This window comes from Electrona antarctica (genome assembly GCF_951216825.1).
Source record: "Electrona antarctica genome assembly, chromosome: 18".
Taxonomy (NCBI): Eukaryota; Metazoa; Chordata; class Actinopteri; order Myctophiformes; family Myctophidae; genus Electrona; species Electrona antarctica.
This window is the reverse complement of record NC_136799.1, coordinates 36,353,786-36,376,746: the sequence shown is the minus strand read 5'-3', so window position 1 is coordinate 36,376,746 and position 22,961 is coordinate 36,353,786. Positions and strand designations below refer to the sequence as shown.

General features: G+C 42.2%; 2 protein-coding genes across 5 annotated transcripts; both read left to right on the top strand.

Moving 5' to 3' along the window:
* Window positions 1–732: 732 nt before the first annotated feature.
* LOC306941874 (hepatic sodium/bile acid cotransporter-like) lies at window positions 733–7,934 on the top strand (the record flags this gene model as incomplete). The annotated part of the gene is made up of 5 exons (XM_079527514.1): window positions 733–1,028; window positions 3,857–4,061; window positions 5,795–5,973; window positions 6,722–6,927; window positions 7,912–7,934. Exons 1-5 carry the CDS (start codon window positions 739–741, stop codon window positions 7,932–7,934), a joined length of 903 nt encoding a protein of 300 aa, XP_079383640.1. The 5' UTR covers window positions 733–738.
* Window positions 7,935–12,366: 4,432 nt separating this feature from the next.
* On the top strand, window positions 12,367–22,365 carry LOC306942780 (protein max-like). 4 transcript variants are annotated; one of them, XM_079528868.1, is made up of 4 exons: window positions 12,367–12,643; window positions 15,979–16,095; window positions 18,707–18,830; window positions 20,027–22,365. In XM_079528868.1, the coding sequence occupies exons 1-4, from the start codon at window positions 12,608–12,610 to the stop codon at window positions 20,215–20,217; spliced, it is 468 nt and encodes a 155-aa protein (XP_079384994.1). In that variant the 5' UTR covers window positions 12,367–12,607; the 3' UTR covers window positions 20,218–22,365. The 4 variants fall into 4 exon arrangements, with proteins under 4 accessions (XP_079384994.1, XP_079384992.1, XP_079384995.1 ...); XM_079528866.1 differs by having other exon boundaries at window positions 18,692–18,830; XM_079528869.1 differs by having other exon boundaries at window positions 12,373–12,643; window positions 20,030–22,365.
* Window positions 22,366–22,961: the final 596 nt, after the last annotated feature.

The window sequence follows — 22,961 nt, the reverse complement described above, 5'->3', positions numbered from 1 at the left end:
CCGCGAAAGCGTCTGTGTAATTTTAGATATTGTTGCTGTCGGGCGAAACCTCTTAATTATCTCCATATTCTAACTGTGTTATTTAATTGACGCTGTACTTGATCGTACTACAGCATCACACAAACGCATCAAAAGTAGCACATCAAAGAAAGACGATATATAACAATGAAAACTAAAGAACAACAAGTTACTGGTATAGGCCAGAATCTCTTTATGTCTAATGTCTACTGATGTAATACCATAATTCAGTAGTTCTCAAAGTGGGGTCCAGGGAGGAACCCCCAGGCCAGGTGTCCTTAAGGGGTCCCCAGGCATACTAATATTTAGGAAGCAAATGGACCCTTGTAACTCCAAGAGTGTACAAACGGAACGTTCTCTGAAGCCTAATACATGGCCTCGGTCACCCACAAAAAGTTAAAACACGGAGATAGGAGGTTTCTGTTCGACAACATACCAAACTGTGGGTCCTTAACATTGGACAACCACTGCACATACACGTGTTAACACAGTTCCTTTGCTGTCCCTGCATGGCAGGTTAAAAGCACAGCCCAGTAAGAAGCAGCAGACTGCATCGGGCTCACCACCATGAACCCGACCGAGGGCCTCGTGTCCACCGTCAGCTATGTCTTTGGCCACGGAGGCGGCGACTACAACAACAACAACAACAGCGTCAGCGCGATCAACGGGAGCCGCGACGACAGCGGTGGCGAGGCTTTCCAGATCAACATCTCCCCCGCCATGGACAAGGCCATCAACGGCTTCACCATCATCATCCTCTTCATCACCATGGTGTCCCTCGGCTGCACCATGGAGATATCGAAGATCCGGGGACACATCGTCAGGCCCAAAGGGGTGGCCATCGCGGTGGTGGCCCAGTTTGGCATCATGCCGCTGACGGCGTTCAGCCTGGCTAAGGTCTTCCGGCTGGGGCCCATGGAGGCTGTGACGGTGCTGATCTGTGGCTGCTGTCCAGGGGGAAACCTCTCCAACATATTCGCCCTGGCCCTGAGGGGAGACATGAACCTCAGGTCAGTTTGGTGTGAAAAGCCATTAAGTACATTTTGACCTGAGATCAGGTTCTAAAAATGTCTTCTACATCCTGACAGTTTTCTGTTTCTATGTCAGTCGTTCTTCGATTTTTCAAAAATAGCAGACCTACAAGCTCGTAGCTTGTAGACCTGCTATTTTTCAATAGCTAAAGCATAACATAATGCTAACACCAAAAGGGGTTCCCGCCCAGAATGGGTTAAGTACATTTACTCTCAAGTTTACTGTACTTAAAAATTTAACTTTCCTCTTCTACCCCGGTAGATAGTAGCCAGGCTACCTCGCTAATAGAGCCTGCCTGCTTGCTCAGGGGGATGAATTTAATCTTTCTGAATTTGTGTCAAACCAGAAACAGGATTGTGTCAAAGGTCATGTCTCACCTAATAGACACAAGAGCAGGGAGACAAAATATTGTATCAACATATTACAGATTGGACAAATTTACATTTTATTCATAAAAGTTGCATAGTGCCACTTTAAGTTACAATTTCAAGCCACGTTAACTTTAATTGAGCATTTCAATGTAGCCTATTGATACTTCTATGCCACTACATCTCAGAGGCAAGTTTACTCTACAACATTTATGTCCCTCAGAACTCTACCCTGTTGACACTGTTGTATAGTCATGCACTGGTTCTCAACGTTGGGTCTGGGGACCACCAGGGGTCCAAATGCACCCGTAAGGGTCTGTAAGAGTTATGTGAACACTGAGGATTTTGTCCCAGAGACAAAACATTATATCAAAAGGGGGTCCGGGACCGTGGCCTGCCACCTAATGCATCTCAAAGTGGCCTGGGGGTCCTTGAAATGAAAAAGGTTGAGAATCAACGGTATATGATGGATGGCCCTAGGTTCAGACCATAATCAATGTACAACCATTGTAAGATAAGATTAAACCATTATTGACTCCCATGAGGAAATCCAGGTGTCATAGCAGAGACAGAAACAGTGTCACATGACCGAGATAAGAATAAGATCAAATGAAACATACTTAATGTATGAGACATCTGCGTCTGACTGATGTAATATAATTGTGTGTGTGTGTGTGTGTGTGTGTGTGTGTGTGTGTGTGTGTGTGTGTGTGTGTGTGTGTGTGTGTGTGTGTGTGTGTGCGTGTGCGTGTGCGTGTGCGTGCGTGCGTGTGCGTGCGCAGAAATGTCCAATGAATAGATATATACACAGACCATTACTAGTGAATTTGAGACTAATATATGTACAGTACAATCTACAAGCTCACAACGCATTACGAATGCAAAGTGATGCGTTGTGAGCTTGTAGATCGGCAATTCATGCCATACAATAGGCATTGGTGCATAAGTAAATACATATTAAGGTAGGCTACCGTAGTTCTATTGGTTGACCATCACGAAATATTGACCTCCCAGGTAGTTTCCACTGACTTGACCTTTAAAATAAATTGTAATGACATTTCTTAGTTGTGGCCCTGGGTAATTATAACCAAAAAAAAGGCTGTTCAAAAGTTATGTCTGCTTTAATTGCTGGAAAGAAAATAGAAAGAAAGAAATCTCTCCATATAACAATGCTCCAAGCATGTGATACCCTTTTTAAGCCAGGTTTCAAAGTTTCTATTGTTGTAAGATAGGAACACGTCGATTTTCTGACGAGACAGAAGAGCATCTCGCCAAAACATCCTTGTGTGTTTTGAGCCCAGTTTGGACTGAGTGAACCAAGAAAAGGATTATATCGTCTCTGTTGGGTGGAAATCTAAAAAGAAAACGGTTTACATTTCAGGATTTAAATTCAAAAGCATCAAGACTAGCAGATCCACAACCTCAAAATGCGTCGCAATGCCGCTGTATAGTATATATTCAAGTAGGCCGTTAATTAGCTTCGATTTATCGATCAGATCAGGACACTGTACTATCTTACTGGTTTGTTTTCGTGGTGTATTTCTTTCTGCTTGCCCTGAAGAAGGCCTGATTTGACTCTGAAAACAAACAAACCTTAATGTTTTTATCTTTCCCTGACTTTTAGAACACCACAGGCCTTCCTCTTTAGCTTTTTCTTCGATAAGATTATATCTTTTTATCTCCATATTCTAACTTTTTGTGTTTTTTTCCGTAAATGAATACGCCCTATTTGATCATACTAGCGTCACACAAAGGTATCAAAAGTCTGCAAGCTCAAAATGTATGTGACATGAAACTTGCAGACCTGAATCCTGAAAGGTTACAGTTTTGGACATACAGTATGATAAGGGTGGTAGCGGGGACATTCTCTTGAGTGTACAGGGTTTGATGAGGGCCCAGGTAGGGCCGGGCCTTAATTTTCGGCCTGTTGAGAACTCTAGTTTTCGGCGGCTGTCGGGTGTGGCTGCACTAATAAATTCGGGTCAGGCCCGTCTAGAGTTTTAATGGACAGGTATAAGTCAAAAGGGAGACATCGAAGAGATGGGGAAGGATCAACATATGGAATGGCAGGTTCTGACATATATCCATATAGAAGGGTTTGAGGTCAGATGAGTTGCTGGCCAATATTGATGACATCAGGGATCTCCATATATGGGCTTAACTGCGACAGCAGGTCGCATTTACTATATAAACATCCCTGATGATGACACGAGGACCTGGGCACCATATATGGGGGCTGATGTCACATGATGTCACGATGACCTGGGCACCTGGGGGCTATTTCCTGCAGCCTGGGGTGACCAGGGGGCTGAAGTAAAATGTGAATACTTTGTGACATACAGAGTATTTCTATATTGTGGTGATTGGCATACGTTTTGAGCACATCCGCCATGACCACTGTCTCGTCTCTCCTCCCTCTCATTATGTTGTGCGCGTAGCATCGTGATGACAACATGCTCCACTGTGCTGGCCCTGGGCCTCATGCCTCTGCTGCTGTTTGTCTACTGCCAGAGCTTCGGCCACCTGGAGCACGCGGTGCCCTACAAAGGCATCACCCTCGCTCTCATCATGACCCTGGTGCCGTGCGCCGTCGGCGTCGCCATCAACCACCACAAGCCCAAATATTCACCCATCATCATCAAAGTGAGTCTATACTATCGTGATCTTAAAGCAGCACTATATGTACCCACATAGGCCCCGTGCTGGGCCAAAACAGTGTTTCCACGAATATCAAACGAGTCGCCCATTTACCAACTCGCCCCGGGCGTACAGCCGGCGGAACTGCTCAGCCTGGTATTCCTAAAGTAATCTAAGTAAATTATGGTTAAACCTAATCTTATTCCTAACCTTAACCTCAGTAAAACTGCCTAAACATAACCCTATTCCTAAACTTAACCCCAGTAAAACTATGCCTAACCCTAAACTTATTTCTAACCTTATTCTCAGTAAAACAAAATAACGAATACAAGAACCGCCGCACCGAGCGGTCGGCATGAGGTCAGCGGAAGAAGCGAGGGCGAGATGGATCATGGGCGACGGTACCTGATACCGTTTTCACAGCTCTGGGAAACCAGATCTGGGCCATAAAAGGGCCGTAATTCATTGCTCCAAGTAGGCCGACTGTAAGTGGATTATATGGGCCATAACTGGGCCTGACCAATTTTGCTATGTGGGTTTGTGGTATAAGTAAGTGGGCACAAATAACATGGCAGCCAATGTCTTTGACTTAATTTCCCAAGAGTCTCTGCAAGCATGGATGCGCTGTGTGTGGCCATACTGGAAGTTCTGCCTTGGTGCCTTAATTGGCAAATGCCTGGTTGAAACTCATTGTCTCGCCTATAAATAGTAATAGGCCTACAGTCAAGCCCCTAGCAGGGACCCTGGGCCTTTTATGGAAGAATGATTGCTATTGCTTAAACGTAACTTTATAATTTTGTGGGACATAATAATAATAATGCTATATAGTTGCTAAAAGTTGCGTAGTGCTGCTTTAACCAGTTAAAGCCTATGCCAGAGTCCCCCAGGGGTCTGTACTTGGCCCCCTTCTTTTTACCCCTTCTACATCAAATCTCGTCCTCAGAAACAGCACCATCTGCAGCCGATCTGATCTCACAACGTGTCACCGTGTCAGAGCTTGGAGATTAACGGTTTCTAGCCCTGGGTTTATGGTGTTCCAACTTCCAAACCAATTGTTTAGACCAGAGGTCTTCAATGTTTTCCAGGCCAAAAAAGGCCAAGGACCCCCTAGGGGTCACATGGACTCCCTAGCTGAGAGAAAGAAGAGGCAGGGATTCTCCCCCCACAATAGGGATGTTGGGGTTATTGGTGTTATGTTATTAATGTAAAAAACAAATTGCTTTAATATCAGTGTATCACACAATGATTTGGCGGCCCCCCTTTCATAACTCTGAGGACCCCCTAGGGGTCATGTGGACCCCCTGTTGAAGACCCCGGGTTTAGATGGATGCTTTGACCTCCAGGGGCATCATTTGGGGCATCAGGGGCTGGCAATTGCCACCCCCTAGTTTTCACATTTAACCTCAAATTCCGTTATTTTATGCATTTCATCCGCAATTCTGGATTGTTTTTGCAATCGATGCTCATCCATCACCACATGTGTTATAAATTAATTTAGATAAGCGTTTTATTGTATATGCAACCATAAATGTATTAAACATTTGCAATGTGTCATCCCTATTTTGGAAATGCCATTATAGCCAAACATTTTCAAACATTTTCTCTCTCCGCCAACAAACAAATAGCGAAAATAGTTAATCTACAAGTAGATCCACTACTTTGGCTGTTTCAGAAGTGAGGCTTATGTTGTCCTCCTACAGCATATCGTTCTGAAATGATGCGTCTGTTCTTCTCAACAGGTGGGCCTCAGCATCCTGTTGATATCCGCCGTGGCGATCGGTGTCATGTCTGGCATCACGGTCGGGGGGGCCGTCTGGGTGGTCCTCTCGCCCCAGCTCATGGCAGTGGGCGCATTAATGCCACTGATCGGCTACACGCTCGGATATGTCATGTCTACCCTGTTCAAACTCAACCATCGGTAAGCCGCATGTAGCCTGTCGGACACCTGCACACAATATTCTGGACAGAATGTGCTCGGTTGGTGGACAGTAACTAAGCACATAAACTTTAGTTACTGAACTTAAGTACATCTTTGGAGAACATTCACTAGGACATTTTAAATAAATTTAAATAAATTTCAATACGGCAATGCAATGATGTTAACCCATTTTGGGCGGGAACCCCTTTTGGTGTTTTAAACATTATGTTATAATTTAGCTATTGAAAAATAGCAGATCTACAAGCTCATAGCGCGCCACCGAGTGGCGCGCTACGAGCTGTGTACTTTGTACTGTACTTTGTACTGTACTTTGTACTGTGTACTTTTATATACGTCAGTATTTAATTCAGTGTATCGTCTCTCTCATATGTCCAAAACTTTTCAGGATTCAAATTCAAAAGTAGCAGATCTACAAACTCAAAATGCATGGCTTTTCGCCACATTCCGAGCTTGTGGGTCTGCTACTTTTGATACTTGCGTCGCATTGCGCACTTGTAGTCTATTTTCAAATTGCCGAAATGTATACAGTGCTGAAGTGGTTAATGTATGTTTTGTAATAATAATCAAAATTATTGTAGTGGAGTAAAAGTACAATATTTGCCTCTGAAATGTAGTGGAGTAGAAGTGAAACTACTGAAAATTGGAAATAACTCCAGTAAAGTAAAAGAAATACGTCAAAGTTATACTTGGTTATACTTACTTTATACCACTGCACTTTGTGTTCCAGGTGTAGAAGGACCATCTCCATGGAGACGGGCTGTCAGAACATCCAGCTGTGCGGCACCATCTTGAAGGTGGCCTTTCCCCCCCAGGTCATCGGACCCCTCTATCTGTTCCCCCTCATTTACATCATCTTCCAGGGAGGCGAGGCGCTGCTCTTCATCCTGCTGTTCAGATGTTACCAGACGTTCCGGCCGCCCACCGAGTCCGAGGGTAAGAAAAGAGCTCACAGCTGCCTGAGCTACGCACGCCGCGGAGCAGTGGTTCCCAAACCTTTCAGGTCAAGAACCAAAGGAGAGATTCAACGTTTGCCCCGGGGACCCAAACTAGTGAAAATAGCAGATCTACAAGCAACGTTTTAATTATGAATATTTATTTATTTATGGAATTTGTTGTAAAATCTATACTTTTATTTGTGACCCATAAAGATTGGTCCATGACCCACACACTGTTTGGGACCCAGAGAACTACACCAGTGGTTCTCAGACTTTTTCATGTCAAGGACCCCCAAAATTGATTTGTATTTGGCCGTGGACCCCCAAATGAAAAGGTTTTGTGCCAGGGACCCCTGCATCTTAACTGGGTATCTACTTGTTTGTGATGTGTGATTTTGTATTGTTATCTTTTGTTTATCGTTGAGTAATTTTTTCGTGCTGCTCTCCGCCATTTTATCTGGTTAATTAAATAAAGCATGGTGTTATATTTTACAATGGAAAGGATTTTCATTTTGCTTTTGATCCAACCCATATCCCAAAGACTGACTATTTCTTTTGCACATTTATGCGATTGTGTGACCTGCTTGCTTATACGTTTTCATTTTCTTTCACACAGATAAGATATACTGTGCTGTTGACGGTAAAGAAGAGGAGAAAGGCACCATAGTGTCACCACTGGAAGAGAGTCAAACCAAAACAAGATGTCACCATGTGAAAGACCAGCAGCACTAGTGGAGAGGAGGACAAAAGCTTATTTTATATACTGTACTCAGTCGTACAACAATGTTGCGGGCCTAAAATAGCCAACGTTTTGTACGTGAGCTTATAGATCTGCTATTTACTATTTTCAGTCCGCAATGCGGTCGTACGGCCGAGCGTTTAAATTATGCAAAAGGGAGAACAGAATCTCGCACTGATATGGTGAGATTGAACCAAATAAGAGCCATTTTCTGATTTTTATATTCTTGTGTCCATTCCCCAGTCACTGTAGTCTACAGCTTGTGAAAGCTTCCAGGGGCTGCATTCATCGAAGCAAAGCGGGGGTTACTCAGCAGCCTCGCTGTGGCTTTCTAAATACATTATTTATATTGAGCCACTGTATACATTATGGAGAAGATTATCATATTGCTACGACTGAACGTGAATGATTCATTAAAGGTGCTGTTAATGAATGATATTTTTTTGTTAAAAGGCTCTATATTATCTGCTCTATTGGAGAGTATGTTCACTAACAGGGGTCTCCAGCTTCCAATAAACAATGGTGAGACACCAATTTCATCTAATCAGGAGAGAGAACCCATTTATCATCTTCAAATTGTCTAGTGTTCCAGTGATTTTTGTTGTCACTTGTTCTGTTTATCCTTCTCGTTCCAGATTGGATGAAGTTGGTATCCCAACCTGAAAATGTGCAAAGATAGAGGAGGGCCCTGTTATTGAACAAACACTAATAGTAATGATTACTATGGTGTTATATAGAGAGCTATTTAAAGGTAGGGTAAGTGATATTTGTTCATGAAATAAGTGAATAGCTCTATATTCTGATAATAATCATTGCTATAGAGTTTTTTCCAATAACAGGGGCCTTTGTTTTAACCCAAAAATATCACTTATTCTACCTTTAACTTATAAATAAAATAGATACTATGCATGATTACAAATGATATTTTCAAGAAACTGAATTGACATACTGTACATTTCATAACATCACACCAAATGGCAGAAGCTCGCTGATGCACACAACTCTTCTCTTTGTGAATCAATGATAGTTTTTCTATTCAGTATTTGTACTAGTTTTTAATAAAAACAAATTTACATCCATGTTGTCTCTCTCGTGTTGTAAAAAGTAATTGACAAAACACGGCCTCCTCCCATATTAAAAGGAAAATATCAGTCACCAGAACCAAGGACGGGTGTTTTCAATGAATCATGGTTAAAATGTATGAATGAACAAATGGGTTTGTATGGGAACGGGGTGGGGCAGCTAAAAAGACTATCAAATATCTAAATACTGAATCAAGCAACTTAAAAAAGCTGTTCACAAAAGCCTGACTAGACAAATCTCTCAATTTCTCCTAAGGAAGACAAAGACAACCTTGAACCTTGAACATTAAATCATGAACACATTGGAGTCCTAGTCTAAATAGAGCACACCTCCAAAACCACCTTCACTTATGCCCATAGAACAGCCACACACGTGAACAGTTGCACCATTTATTCTCCCTGCAGCGTCTTCGTGTCCTAGACTCCTAGACTAACCCTGTTCCTAAACTTAAACAAACTATGCCCAACCCTAACATTTTTTCTAACCTTATTCACAGTAAAACAAATACAAGAACCAGCCCACTGAGGGGTCGGCGGAAAGAAATGAGGGCGAACGTAATTTAAAGCGAGCAAATAGCAGATCTACAAGCTTACAGCGCGTTTCTTCGCGACGCGTTGCAAGCTTGTGGATTTGCTATGTTCACACGTCCTTAAAGTTTTTATTTTATTTATTTTTTTCTAAGATAAATTATATGATTTTTTGAAAAATGTTGAAATTGTTTTTAATTGATGAAAGGTTGTGACTTTTTTAGTTTACATTTTCTTTTTAATATTTTGAAATATGTATGTTGTTTAATTTATCCTAGGAAACAAAAAAACAAAACAATGACAAAACAAACAATGACCTATTCGTTCTCTCTGGTGACTCCTCCTTTGTAGGAGGAGTACAGAGCTTCCTAACTAACAGATTGTCAACCTGCAGGTCCTCCCAAAATCTCATCAACACATCACCTCCCACCAGGAGAGACCACACCCTGGAGAGCAACACCCTGGAATGGATAACTGTTTCAGTCTATTCAGAGACTTCTATAAAAACCAAACCCCTCACCCGCCCTGCTTTTGGACAGGCTGACCACTGCTCCACTCTACTGCAGCCTGCAGAACTGAAACAGGGAAAACCAGTTTCTTTCCAGAGTCATTCACCATTGGAACAAAGAGGCTGATGAGTGAGGAGGACTGCCAGTGGCATTGCCAGACTGATCACCTGGGATTCACTCAGAAGTTCCTCCACCGTGGAGGAACTTCTGAGTGAATCCCAGGTGATCAGTCTGGCAATGCCAGGCAATTACTTTGTGACAAGAGTACCACAGACGAAAAACAGTCTATGTCCAAATTTCATTCTGACCCCTCCACGAAAAGGCCTCGTTGTCCTGACCCCTTATCTATCATTTATACATTATGGATCAATAGTGTGGACTGTTATTCGTCTGTCTACAGATGTTTAGAGGGAGCAGCTAATGGCAACACCAATCATCAATCCACACCCTGCCACAGGCAATGGTGTAATGGTGATTTTTTTCCCCCAGGGGGAATGTTATTTTAATAACGTTGCATGCATGCGTGCGGCTACATAATGTATGTGATCAATATAAAATGTACTTAGGTTTACAAGTGTATAAATAGTAGTAGGAAACATGTTTGTATAGGAAATTACTAGTTTTTAGCTTAGTTTTAGTCTTTGCAGATCTTCTGAATGAATTTTTGGAGCTGAAACTAAAAGTTTGCTTTGAACAAATATTACCCACGATCTAGAGTTATGCTACTCTCATCTTCCTGCGCTCGCATGAAATGCAGTCCACTCTCTCGACTGTAGCGAAAATAAAAATAACTTTTCGCCACCCACCAATACAAAGGCGGCTTGTGTTATTAGAAAGCCTACTTTCCGCGGTGGACGCACTCTGAGCCCCCACACCACACATATAAAATAGGCCTACACTTTTTGGCCAAAAAGGGATTTTCTTTCCACCGGAAGGAAAAATATATGGGGTTTTCTCTTGGCAATATCGGTAGACGCAGTGGAGTAACTAAAAGTATTTTTCTTCCGATGAAAACAAATCCCTTTCTGGCCAAAAAGTGCATTGTTTACGTGTGGTGGGGGCTCAGAGTGCGTCCACCAAGGAAAGTAGGCTTTCTAATAACACAAGCCGCCTTTGTATTGGTGAGTAGCGAAAACATTATTTTTATTTTCGCTCCAGTCGAGAGACTGGCGCAGGAAGACGAGAGTAGCATAGCTCTAATGACGGCATTAGAGCTATATGGACCAGAGCTACGTGCAGATGGATATACTGGCAGTGGCACCAGTCCTACTGAAGCCAACATTTGTGCTGCTTACCGTGTATGCAAGGTGTGACCGTGTGAGGATGCATTTGCACACTCACTTGTAAACCTAGTATGATCAAAATAAGAACATGGTGTGTAAAACAGAACAAGGCCAAGGACAAGGCCAAGTCTTTGCCACTGACACATTTGTCTGTGTATGTTGGACATATCATATATTGATGAACCCTGCTCATGAAGCATGAAGCATGCTAGTGTATGTTGCAGCAGTGATTTTGTAGGCCTATAGGCTACACTCAGGAACGGGCAAAGTGCTTGATTCTTGACACTGGGGTAGTCTATCTATACCCTATATAGAATGGAGAGTGGGGCATGCATTGATGTGGGGGGAGGGATGCTGAAACTGAGCCACCATCTGGCCTCATAATCATAGATAGCTGCAAAGAGGTTATTGTTGCTGCTGACACTACCGTGATGTCTGGCTGAACACCACAGCAAACAGCATGCAGGCAGCCCCATGATCTGCAGGCTTAACCACGTGATAGGCCAACATTCGGCATAAATAAGGCGAACATTTGACCAAAATAGAAATGAACTTGAAAGTGAACTACTTGAACCCCTGTGTCCCAAGAGATTATGTGTAGATGGGACAAAAACAGTCCAGGAACGAGTACGGTTATAAGTCAGGTCATGAGAATAGAGTAGAGGCTTTATTAAAGTGATTCAAAGGGCTGAAGTTCTGAACCACTGCTCCTGCAGATCATCATCATAACTGTTGCCAGGTTTTGTTAGAGGAATATTAGCAGCCTATGGAAACAAGCCCAAAAGAAGCCACGGCTACATCATGAGCACTTAATTTAAACTACTATATACATTGGCTATTTGAAAATAGCCAATCTACAAGATCACAACACATCACCAACACAAAAGCTTGTAGCCTAGATCTGCTATTTTCAAAATGATCTTGAAAAGAAAAAGAAAAAAGGTGTTTGAGAAGTGGTTTAAACAATTGAATATATTTTTATATATATTTTTAATTTTGCAAGACCAAATAACTTTAAAAACAAGCCTCCAATTACACAACTATACACAACTACAAATAACTTTACAGGAAAAACAAGCCGCTTATAATAAGCAGACATGGCAACGCTGCAGACATCCATATTATACGGTCTTCTTTTTTTTCAAGATTTCTTTTCGGGGATAGGGGGGGAATAGCCGATGTGGTGGTAACGTGCTCATGTAACCTAGTCGCTTCTTTTGGGCGTGTTTTCATAGACATGGCTGCTTATTTCTCTCACGCAATCTGGCAACACTGCAATGAAGGACAACACTACCCAGGGAGCCACGCGGTCGCCGCGCCTGCGCCATGTGTGTTTTCCCGTCCATGTGTGTAGGCGAATCACGTGTAGAGGATCCTTGGCTCGTCGTCATAATGATGATGTCTCTGCTGTAGTAGCAGCCAGATTCATGCTCCCATAGCTTTTTATTATTGGCGTGTTAGTTGCTGCTGCATTCCCCTTTTTATTTTCGAGACAGCCGTTTGTTTTTTTTTTCTTTCCCTCGTCCTCCACCGAAGAATGAGCGACAACGATGACATCGAAGTCGACAGTGATGTAAGTGTTTAGTTGGTGTTTGTGTGTGAGTGTTTGTGTGTGTGTTTAAGCTCCTAGAAAAAGGCTCGTCCGTCTCAGCTAGTGGGAGAAGCTAAAACCCTCCTAACGTGTTTTTCACATTTCTGCTCTTAACGTTACCCTAGCTGACCCTCTCTGCTAGCTCGGACGAAGGTAGCAAGGGTGGGTCGATGACGCCACAGACGCGTGGGAAGTGTTAGCGTTGTCTCCCAATCAGTAGCCTCGGAAACCCAGACGTTTTTATTGTTTTTATGTCCCCCTTTTTTATTAACTTGATTTGAAAACTCTTGTCTTCTTTACATTATGCCTTTTAATCCCACAATGGCGGTGCTTCCAGGCGTTATTGTCTTGAATGTATTTATGAAGAACATCTAAATGCACTAAATAATAGCACTCCTAAATAAAATGACAAAATGGAGCTTAAAAAAACAAAAGACAAAGTATGGCTATTTGACAGATCGCCAAATAATTCGTTGTACATGTTTTTTATAACGTGTTTAAAAATAAAATAGTACAAATATGTATGCAGCAGCATAACAATAACAAAAACGTGGCGGTCCAGAGGAGGCCCCGTTTATTTCCTGCTAGTCGATGTTGACCCGTGACGTCACGTGTGAATCCTTGCTGTTTTTTGTATTCTGGCCCGTTAGCCAAGATAGGCTAAAGGTTGGCTAACGTTGCGACGGAATCGAGAAGAGCAGATGGGGGGTGGGAGAAAAATAAAACCTTTTTCTTTTTTTTTAACGAACCAGCCCAGCCCAGTATGTTTGTCAGAGTAAACGGTCATGTTAAGCCTACTGGACTTGATTCGGTAAAAATAGAAAATAAACGGTCCATACATTTCTAGATCTGATGTGATCACGTCAGAGCAGAGGCACAGCTCAATCCAGTGGATCAGTAATCGTGTTGTCGTAAAATAATGATGATAACAGATCTACAAGCTAACAACGCGTGGCATCGCCACTTGTTGTTGTTCTTGGGGCCATGCAGCCTCGAAGCAGAAGAACCAGCTTTTCCCCCCATAACATTACATAATCAAGTCCTTGATCATTTTAGAGTTGAAACGGCCTTTATTTGAATGTCATCCCCCGTCAACCAACACCAAACCCCTGGCCTGAGTAGATCATTATTTCAATCTGGTTGACATTTTGTTCAGGCCGCTAGAAAATTACATTCTAGACGTGACGTGGGTTGTTGATTGTGTTGCCACGACCATAAACAAACTGCATTGAAAATAAGGTCAGCTGAGCTCGTGTGATGATGATGGTGGTGGTGGTGTGTGTAACGTACAGCAGCAGCAAAGCCTGTATGTCATGCAGGATATAGTGTTATAGCTAATGAATAGCTACACACCGATTTTGCATTATGTTTTGCTTTTACTTTGGAAGTTCTGCTTTTTTAAACGCATGCATATGGGGAGGTGTGGAAAATACTATCCACGAAAGGGTACCGTAATCCCATCCCATAAGCCCAAGCAAGCGTGTCCCTGGCTATATTTAGCTGACAACTAGCAGTGTAAAACAAATATGTCCCATTTTGTTTCAATATGATCTTTTTAGATGAAATACTAGCTTGTGTGCTATAACTACATGTAGCCATGTTACTGCCAGGCTGCCAGCAGCCAGCTTGCATTCTCTTATGTAACCGTATGAGAACAGATTATGGGTAGTGGAACAGAACTGTTGTTGTCGTGCTTCCATGTTTTGTCAATTAGCCAACGCAAACAGTGAGACTTTGGGCTTTTAGGCTAACAAGTTCCCCTGTATAGTGTGTGTTTGTGCCTGTAAGAAATCTTAACTGCTTGTTTGCACTTGATATACAAGGGGGATTCATAGGACACTCGCAGATTAGTTGGAAAGAAGATTTAGCCTAATCTACAATGTGTTTTTCAATAACAAAGTTTATACATTATTTATATAACATTAATTTGAAGCCATGTCAGATTGTTGATGCAGTACTGTAGCCTATGCATGGTTCTTGCCATAGCAATGGGAAGGGCTTCCCCTCCCCCATTAGGCTAAGCTGGTTCCCCAGCTTTAGATCAGCTGTGATATGTTACTCTGCTGGCACATATTGGCCTACTAGTCTGTCATCATAACATGTTTCCTACATGGGTAAAGATATCGTCACTGTCGGCCAGAAACATCTTGGCTCCATATTCTCCCCCCCCCCCCCCCCCCCACCCCTGCAAATGAATGCCCTACTTGATCATACTACACACAGCGGCACACGGAAGTAGCAGATCTGCAAGCTGGAAACGTGGTGCGGGAAGCGTGACGTTTTGAGCTTGTAGATCTGCTACTTTTTTTATTTGAATCCTGAAAAGTAACAAACTTTTCCACCCGACAGACAATATGACATTTATATGTGTGTTTGGCCACGGCCTGAAAATTACTTGTGCCAGGGACCCCCTTCCAAGATTTGTGTTGTTCAAAATAATCTATCACAAATATTCAAAATATCTACATTCTACAATCATCATGAATCCAACGTTTCGGTGGTGAAGCCTTCACCATTAGCCGCCGAAACGTTGGATTCATGATGTCTTAATCTGCCGCGTCCTAATAAAATATTGGCACTTTGGCTATTAGCGTGTGCGGCCACGTTCTTTCAAGATTCCCTCTTCAGTTTTCTCCCGTGGGCCGGCACTGTGACAAGGACTTTGGTGTGCATCTTTGTGCACAATATTAAGCTAAAGTAACACATTTTGCTGGGGACCACCTCTAACCCCTTCAAGGACCTGTGGTGACCCAAAGTGACCAACCCTCTCTAAGAACCACTTACCACCGGTATTTAGATTATTATTGTATTAGGCTGAATCTGATTATTTTAGGATCCAATTGAGTCATTTAGGGCTGGTTCTCAGGTAATTACTCTGTAGACCTCTGCAATCTTTTCAAATGGTGAATTGGCACATGCAGGATTTGACCATGAACATGACGTTTATTAGTTGTTTTTTGCACCAAAGGCCCCAAAATGTCCATTATGTGCTTCTGGAGTTATTGTGAGTTGAGTAAAGGGTGGAGTCCTTCATATGCCGTTACACTAGAATGAATGGTGCCATTTACAATGTGTAAAACCCCAAGGAAGTTGTTTATTTCACAGAATCATTTGCGCAATGAGAAGAAACGTCAACAGCTAATTATATGGCAAAAGTACAATGGAGTGGCTCCCATGGTACCGCTGTGGTCCCAATACTGACTTGGATCAGGGTTTTATTGACTATGCAAGTTTCATGATGACATTTGATGGTTTTGTCTTACATGCTAGAAAGGAGATGTGTTTTAAAAATAACCATTTGATTTGTGTGTTTGCAGGCGGACAAAAGAGCACATCACAATGCGTTGGAGCGCAAACGCAGGGACCACATTAAAGACAGCTTTCACAGTTTACGAGACTCCGTGCCTGCCTTACAGGGGGAGAAAGTGAGAGAGGTGAGGTACCCATTTTTTTTTTTTAAATGAATTGTGCTGTGGTATGTTCACTATCCGCCTGACCTGTGTGGTCATTGGTCAATGTGTTTAACCCATTTTGGACTGAAGCCGATTCTAAAAAGCCCTCTAAATGCTGACCTAAGTTTTCTGAAAAACTTCAAATATTTATATAGCAGCATCCATTTTTTTGTAATTTAATACTGTACATACCCCAAGAGGGGTTCCCGTCCAGAAGGGTTAGAAGAACACCAAAAGGGGTTCCCGTTCAGAATGGGTTAACTACACAGTGAGATCTATGGTGTTAAAATTATACTTTGAGTAATAGTTAGGAGTTAAGACGTAAAAGTGAATGCTGTGTGTCGTCGGGGACTGGACGTTGTGTGTGTGCTTGCGCACGGCACACACTGTTCTTGTGGGCATATTGCGGAGGCACAACAGAGACGGGAGCGCAAAATGAATCAGTTATCAGACGTTTACAATATGTAGGCTACCCCCATAGATGATCCGATCATCATATGAAATGATTATGCATATGCCATGTTAGTTACAGTTTATAGATCATCTATGTGTTCAATTTTGAAGTAGCTATTTTTATTTAAACGATGAAGAAAGTCCCCACTCGGATCCCCACACACTGTCCATAGACAGACAGACAGACAGGCTTAATGTGCTCGTCTGACCATATTTCGGTGAGGACTTTGGTCTCCTCATTCGACCACGTCTATCCACGGTAACGGGACATCTTTGTGCTGCGTAAAATATGCCCTCCGTCTCCAACTGTGTTTAGGCATACTCCTCACGTTTCATTTCCTTTATTTGATGCGGATTGCATTCACACCTGCAGTGAATTGAAGTCGGGGGCAGTTGGAAGCGACGCGAAACCCCTGTCTTTTGGCGATCTAGACTGCGATTGTTTGATGCGCAGCAGAATTCAAATGAGCCGTCACACTTGCCAAACGAAGCACACTTTCCGTTCGCAGTAAAGCATTCTGGTGTGACTGCCACCTTAGTCTAGTCTTAGTTGTAGTTGTATCATTACAGCAAAATATAATTTATAATTGTCCTCATTCAGTAGTACTTATGACAATGATAAATAATTAACTGTATTATGTATTTTTAGTTCTGTAAATGTGTGTGTATATATGTGTGATATATATATATATATATATATATATATATATATATATATATATATATATAAATCAATCAATCAATCAATCGTCTGTCGGGTAGAAACCTCCGCTCCAAAACTGTTACTTTTCAGGATTCAAATTCAAAAGTATCAGATCGAAAAGCTCAAAATGTGTAGATGCTCAAGCTTGTAGATCTGCCACTTTTGATGCTTTTGTCTGACGCTGTAGTATGATCGAGTAGGGCTTTAATTTATGGACAAACAAAGAGTGGAGTTAGAGGTTTCTGCCCGACAGCAACGATAATATAAACTGCAACAAAAGTTTGGAAATGTAACTTTGGTCCATTATTTCTCCAATTAAATAATAATATTGTATTTTATATCATTTTAATCGTTGATTAGTCACCTTTACAACGAGGTATTCGTGGAATGAGCAACACAGCTAAACATGTGGGTAGCGCAAAATGGCAAGTTGTTGCTTTGAGTTGCTTAGTGGATTGGATGATTGCTCTCTCCCACAGTAATAAGGAAAAAAAGTTAAAAACAACACATATTGGCAATTTTTTATTAATTTTACACTCGTGTTAGGGAACACTGTAGAGGGTGGAAGATCCAAAAGCAGCTGCAACAGCTTGGCACCATGCTGGTCAACCAACCTAGCCAACATTTTGCTGTGGGATGGCATCCCATTCCTCAAACAGGTTTTGTTGCAAGTCAGCCAACGTGGTTCTGTTGGTCACTCTAGCACGTATAGCCCAAGCTGATCCCACCATTTTCAATTGGTTTGAGGTCTGTACTCACGGCAGGCCATTCCATCCTCTCAGGATGAGTGTTGTCATCCTGGAGGGGATGGCGTTAGATCCCAGATTCTGAAGATATGACATCGCCACTGGCTCCAGATAATTTATCTCATCCCGATATCTCACTGCATTGAGATTGCCTTCATGACAAATTCAAGTTCTCTCTTGCCTGTGAGACAGATACTGTCCCATACCATACCAAGATGTTGTGGCTGCGTATGGATCTTCCAGACGCTAAAATTAATGTAGTGTAAAAATTGCCAATATGTGTCTATTTATTTGTTATGTTTTTTTTCCTTATTACTGTTGGAGAGAGCAATCATCCAATCCACTAAGAAACTCAAAGCAAGGGTGAATACCAACCACTTGTGATTTTGGTGCACTTTTTGGAGGCGCTACCCACATGTTTAGCTGTGTTGCTCATTTCACAAAAGCCCAATCCTTAAAATCTATACCTTGTTGTAAAGGTGACTAATCAAAGATAGAAGATAGAAGATAGAAAATACAATACCAATTGGTATTATTAAAGTAGAGAAATAATGGATAAAAGTTAAGTTTCCAAACTTTTGTTGCTGAGTTTATATAACTATGTAATGTGATGTATGTATGTGCAATGTACTGTAGCACCTGCCACATGTCTTATCCTTTTACTCTGTGATGACAGAGCGCTCTCAAACAGGCGTCCCGAGCACAGATTCTAGACAAAGCCACAGAATACATCCAGTACATGAGGCGAAAAAACCACACCCACCAGCAGGACATCGATGACCTGAAGAAGCAGAACTCACTGCTGGAGCAGCAGGGTAAGTCATCATGGGGAAATACCAATATATACTTAACCGCTTAACCCATTTAGACCTGAGGACACAAATGTCTTCTAAATCCTGACAGTTTTCTGAAAAATTCATGTTTCTATATCAGTCGTTCTCAAACATTTTTATGTCAAGGACGCCCAAAGATATATGTAATTGGCCGCCGACCCCCATCTGAAAATATGTTGTTCCAGGGACCTTCCAGAAGCCAAGATTTTAGTTAAAAACTTTCTGTGAAAGCATATATTCAAAGATTTGCACCACATTGTCATGATTTTTCAAAAATAGCAGATCTACAAGCTCGTAGTGCGGCACCGAGTGCCGCGCTATGAGCTTGTAGATCTGCTATTTTTCAATAACATAATGCTTAAAGGTATATTCAGTGATTTCACTTCCACTTCACTTCACTTATTTGTTATTTTTTGGATAATCCTACCTACTAAAAAGTGTGCTGACCATATAAGGAGTTCCTCCCTGTCCCCAGTAAGCCCCTGGGGTAAAAAAAACCCTAGTTTCGGTTTGGGCTTTGGGTGGCAAAGCCTTCATCCAATCAGGATGAGAGGGGCCTTCCTCCAATCATGATCGAGTGGGGGCGGGCCTTGGTGCACATGCTGTTGGCCTGTTGCACTTCCCCCCCACTGTAGAGCGTGTGCATGTGCACATTTTGTTACCGGGGCGGACTGGGTGGTTTTCCAAATCACCCAAATCACTGAATGCTCCTTTAAAACACAAAGGAATTCCCACCCAAAATGGGTTAAACCCTCAAGTCTAGACCTTTTCAGGCCCGTACCCCCTGAAATAATCATGTTTGACCTGGGTACCCTCACTCCCCAATTGTAGGAGTTGACTCAGTTCCCACTGAGTCAGAATATTGTGAAAATAGCTGGTCTTCAAGCTCACAACTTGCGAGGTGTTGTGAGCTTGTAGATCGGCAATTAAAAAAATAAATCACAAACCGGTCCATTTCAGGTTTCAAATGCAAAATTTGCAGATCTACAAACTCGAAACGTGCTTGTCGATCTGTTACTTTTGATGCTTTTGTGTGACACTGTAATGTGATCAAGTAGGGACGTTAATTTACGAAAAAAAGAATAAAAGGAACACAAACTTAGAATATAGAGATATGGAGGTTTCTGACTGACGACAAGTAACTCTACTTTTTTTCCCTTTTCTGTCTGTCGTGGAAGCAGTCCGTGCACTGGAGAAGGCCAAGGGAAACACTCAGCTCCAGGCCAACTACGCATCCTCGGACAGCAGCCTGTACACCAATCGCAAGGGCAGCGCCGTGTCCGCCTTCGACGGTGGCTCCGACTCCAGCTCCGAGTCGGAGCCCGAGGAGCCACCCACCAGGAAGAAGCTGCGCGTGGAGCCCAGCTAGACTCTAGAACCAAAAGACACCCAAGGATCGGTGGCGTCACAACGACCAAATCAGAAAGGAAGTGTGCGTGTTTAGCCTGTAGCTGTTTTGCGTGGCCCAGACATCATTAATATAGTTTGTCATGCTTTTTTCACACGCGATGTAGACCCAAAAAAAAGGCATTTTATGTCCCATCGAGAAGGATCGTCCAACTGAGTCTGTTAGGTCCGTACACACCGGAGGCATGCGATTTATTTATTTTCCTCGTGAGTTTAATTTGACCAAAAACAATGTTTTTGTCATAGTTATCACATTAGGTGGCGATAAGGTGATGATTTTTTTAATTCAGAACAAGGTTGATTTATTCTGAGCTTATAAAGGCATCCGCCTGTATGAATGAGGGGGGGCACCAACTACATGAATAGTTTTTGATGCGAAATGCTTGCATTTTCGTATTGTTTATTTTGCCACCCCCCTCCCCGGTGTGTGTGATTTAACGTGACAATGGTGCATTTTTTTTGCATTCGAACGGGCCCCCGTCGAGTCTGAAGCACTTCCTGTCTTGGTGATGCTTAGTTGTGACTTCACTGACCGGATCCTTGGTGTCTTTCTTCTATAGGCTAGACCCCCGGCATTCTCACTAGAGACTCTTTTGTTGTTTTTCCCCTGCCCCCCTCCCCCCGCCGCTCCTACCTTTCCTCACTCCAATCCAGCCTTCTGATGCCAGTCCAGGAGCTACCGGTGGAGATACGGCGTGAGAGAGGGCTGCTACTACAGTATGTCTAAACTTAAAAAAAAGCGCGTCTACCTTTTTCTGTGTTCCGCTCAGCCAAACAGTCCTGTCACTTCTCTCGTGACACAGCAGCAACAACTCCCAAGACTCACGCACACACAACCCCCTCAAGTGAGGCAGCTCTGCAGTTTTGAAGGACTTGATGCTTTTAAGAAACCCTCTGGTTACCATTCATATATAACACATGGAGATGACATGGTGTGTAAAGCTTTAAGCCTGATTCATGCTTCGTTGCACGCCTGGGTGTCGCGCACCGAAAACAAGCCGATCCATGTTGGCAATGCGTCAGATAGCCGAGGCCGATTCTACAAATGCCTTCTGAAATCAGTAGTTCTCACACTTTCAAGATTTTTCCAAAGAATAGCAGATGTACAAGCTTGTGGCACAAAATGAGGTGCTGTGAGCTTGTATATCTGCTATGTTTTTAATAAAGATGGTCTGTGATTACGGCGCGCGGCCCTGGCACGCAGCGAAGCATAAATCAAGCCTGAGTACAGCGACAACAAAACCCCCCGTTTGTTTAAACATTTTTGGGCAACCTCTGCAAACTGTTGGAAAGTTTTTGAGACTTGGAGATCTTTGGAAAAATTGTCCTTAGACATAGTTTACCTTTTTAATATTTGTACTTTTCCAGAAAAGAATGTGAAGTTGCTTTGGAGAAAAAAAAATAATGTCATGCAAGATGCAACCGTTCTGAATCAGTGTAGATGGCTGAAGTTTTCTTTTTTCTTTTCCTCTCGTCTTTGAAATGTTTGTGAAATCAAAAGAATCCCTATATATTTAAAATGAAACAATTGAATTGATTTCTTATCTCATGTACATTGTTGTCTGGCTTGGATATTATTTTTTTTCTTCTTCAGTGGACGCACATACATGGACGAACAATGTTGACCTCTTTGTTTTAATATATTTCTCACTTCACCAGTCCAACTATTAATTTTGTTTTTTATTTTTGTTATCTCGAAACAAAAGGTGGGTATAAAAAGCAAAAACAAATCCCCAAACGGATACTGAATGTTACACAATGCAGTTAAAAAGATAGTAAACCTTTTATTTTTGTTATTGGAACAAAAAAACAACTCCATATCAGTGTGTTAGTAGTAATAAACACTGTATACTCATACTGTATACTGTAAATGTTGTCAGTTCTGCAAAGGAAAAAACCTTCCCTGGAGTTATTTGCCTGTCCTGGGAATGTTTGTTTGATATCTTATGTTTTTTCTTCTTGCAGAGGTAAATTTAGTGTGTATGAAATAGATATTTGTTTATTCCATTCCATGGAAATTACAGGTATGTTGTACATACTGCCAACAATTGTCTTGCAAGTTGAGGCGTACCTTTACTATGAGACTATAAATAAAACTATTTTATCCTTTGGTGATGTTTCTATTTTTTTTCCCCCCAAGGTTGGAAAGCTGGTTCAGTCAGGAGAATCATGTTGTCACTGTAAGGTGAACAGTTAAAACAAGTGAGCTTGTAGATAGGCTATGATCAGCAATGTGTCAAAATTAAAAGTGTAGTGACCACCTTCAACTCGGGACAGTTTTCAGGGAAAACTGGTTCTCAAAGGGGTTTCCAGTAACCTGACTCCGCCAGATGGGGCAGCAGAGAGTAGGTTTCCAGGGGTCCTCAGTGAAATTAGTTAACAGCATCACAATCCCTTTAACCACTATCCATTTATATGTTGGCTATTCAAATATATCTACAAGCTCTCAGCGCATCATTTTGTGCTGCTCTGTGAGCTTGTACATTGATATTTGAGAATATTAAACATTTTATCATTTGGAATAATTCTAGATTATTTTTAAACTGGGTTCTCTTCTGGTGGTCTGGCACAATACCTTTTCAGACGGGCGTCCGTGGCTAAATGCATATCAATTTGTGGGTCCTTAAGTTGACATGAAAAGGTTTGGGAACCACTTACGGACACGTATGGCTTCCATAAGTCCACCAGGAATGCCAAGAGCAGTGG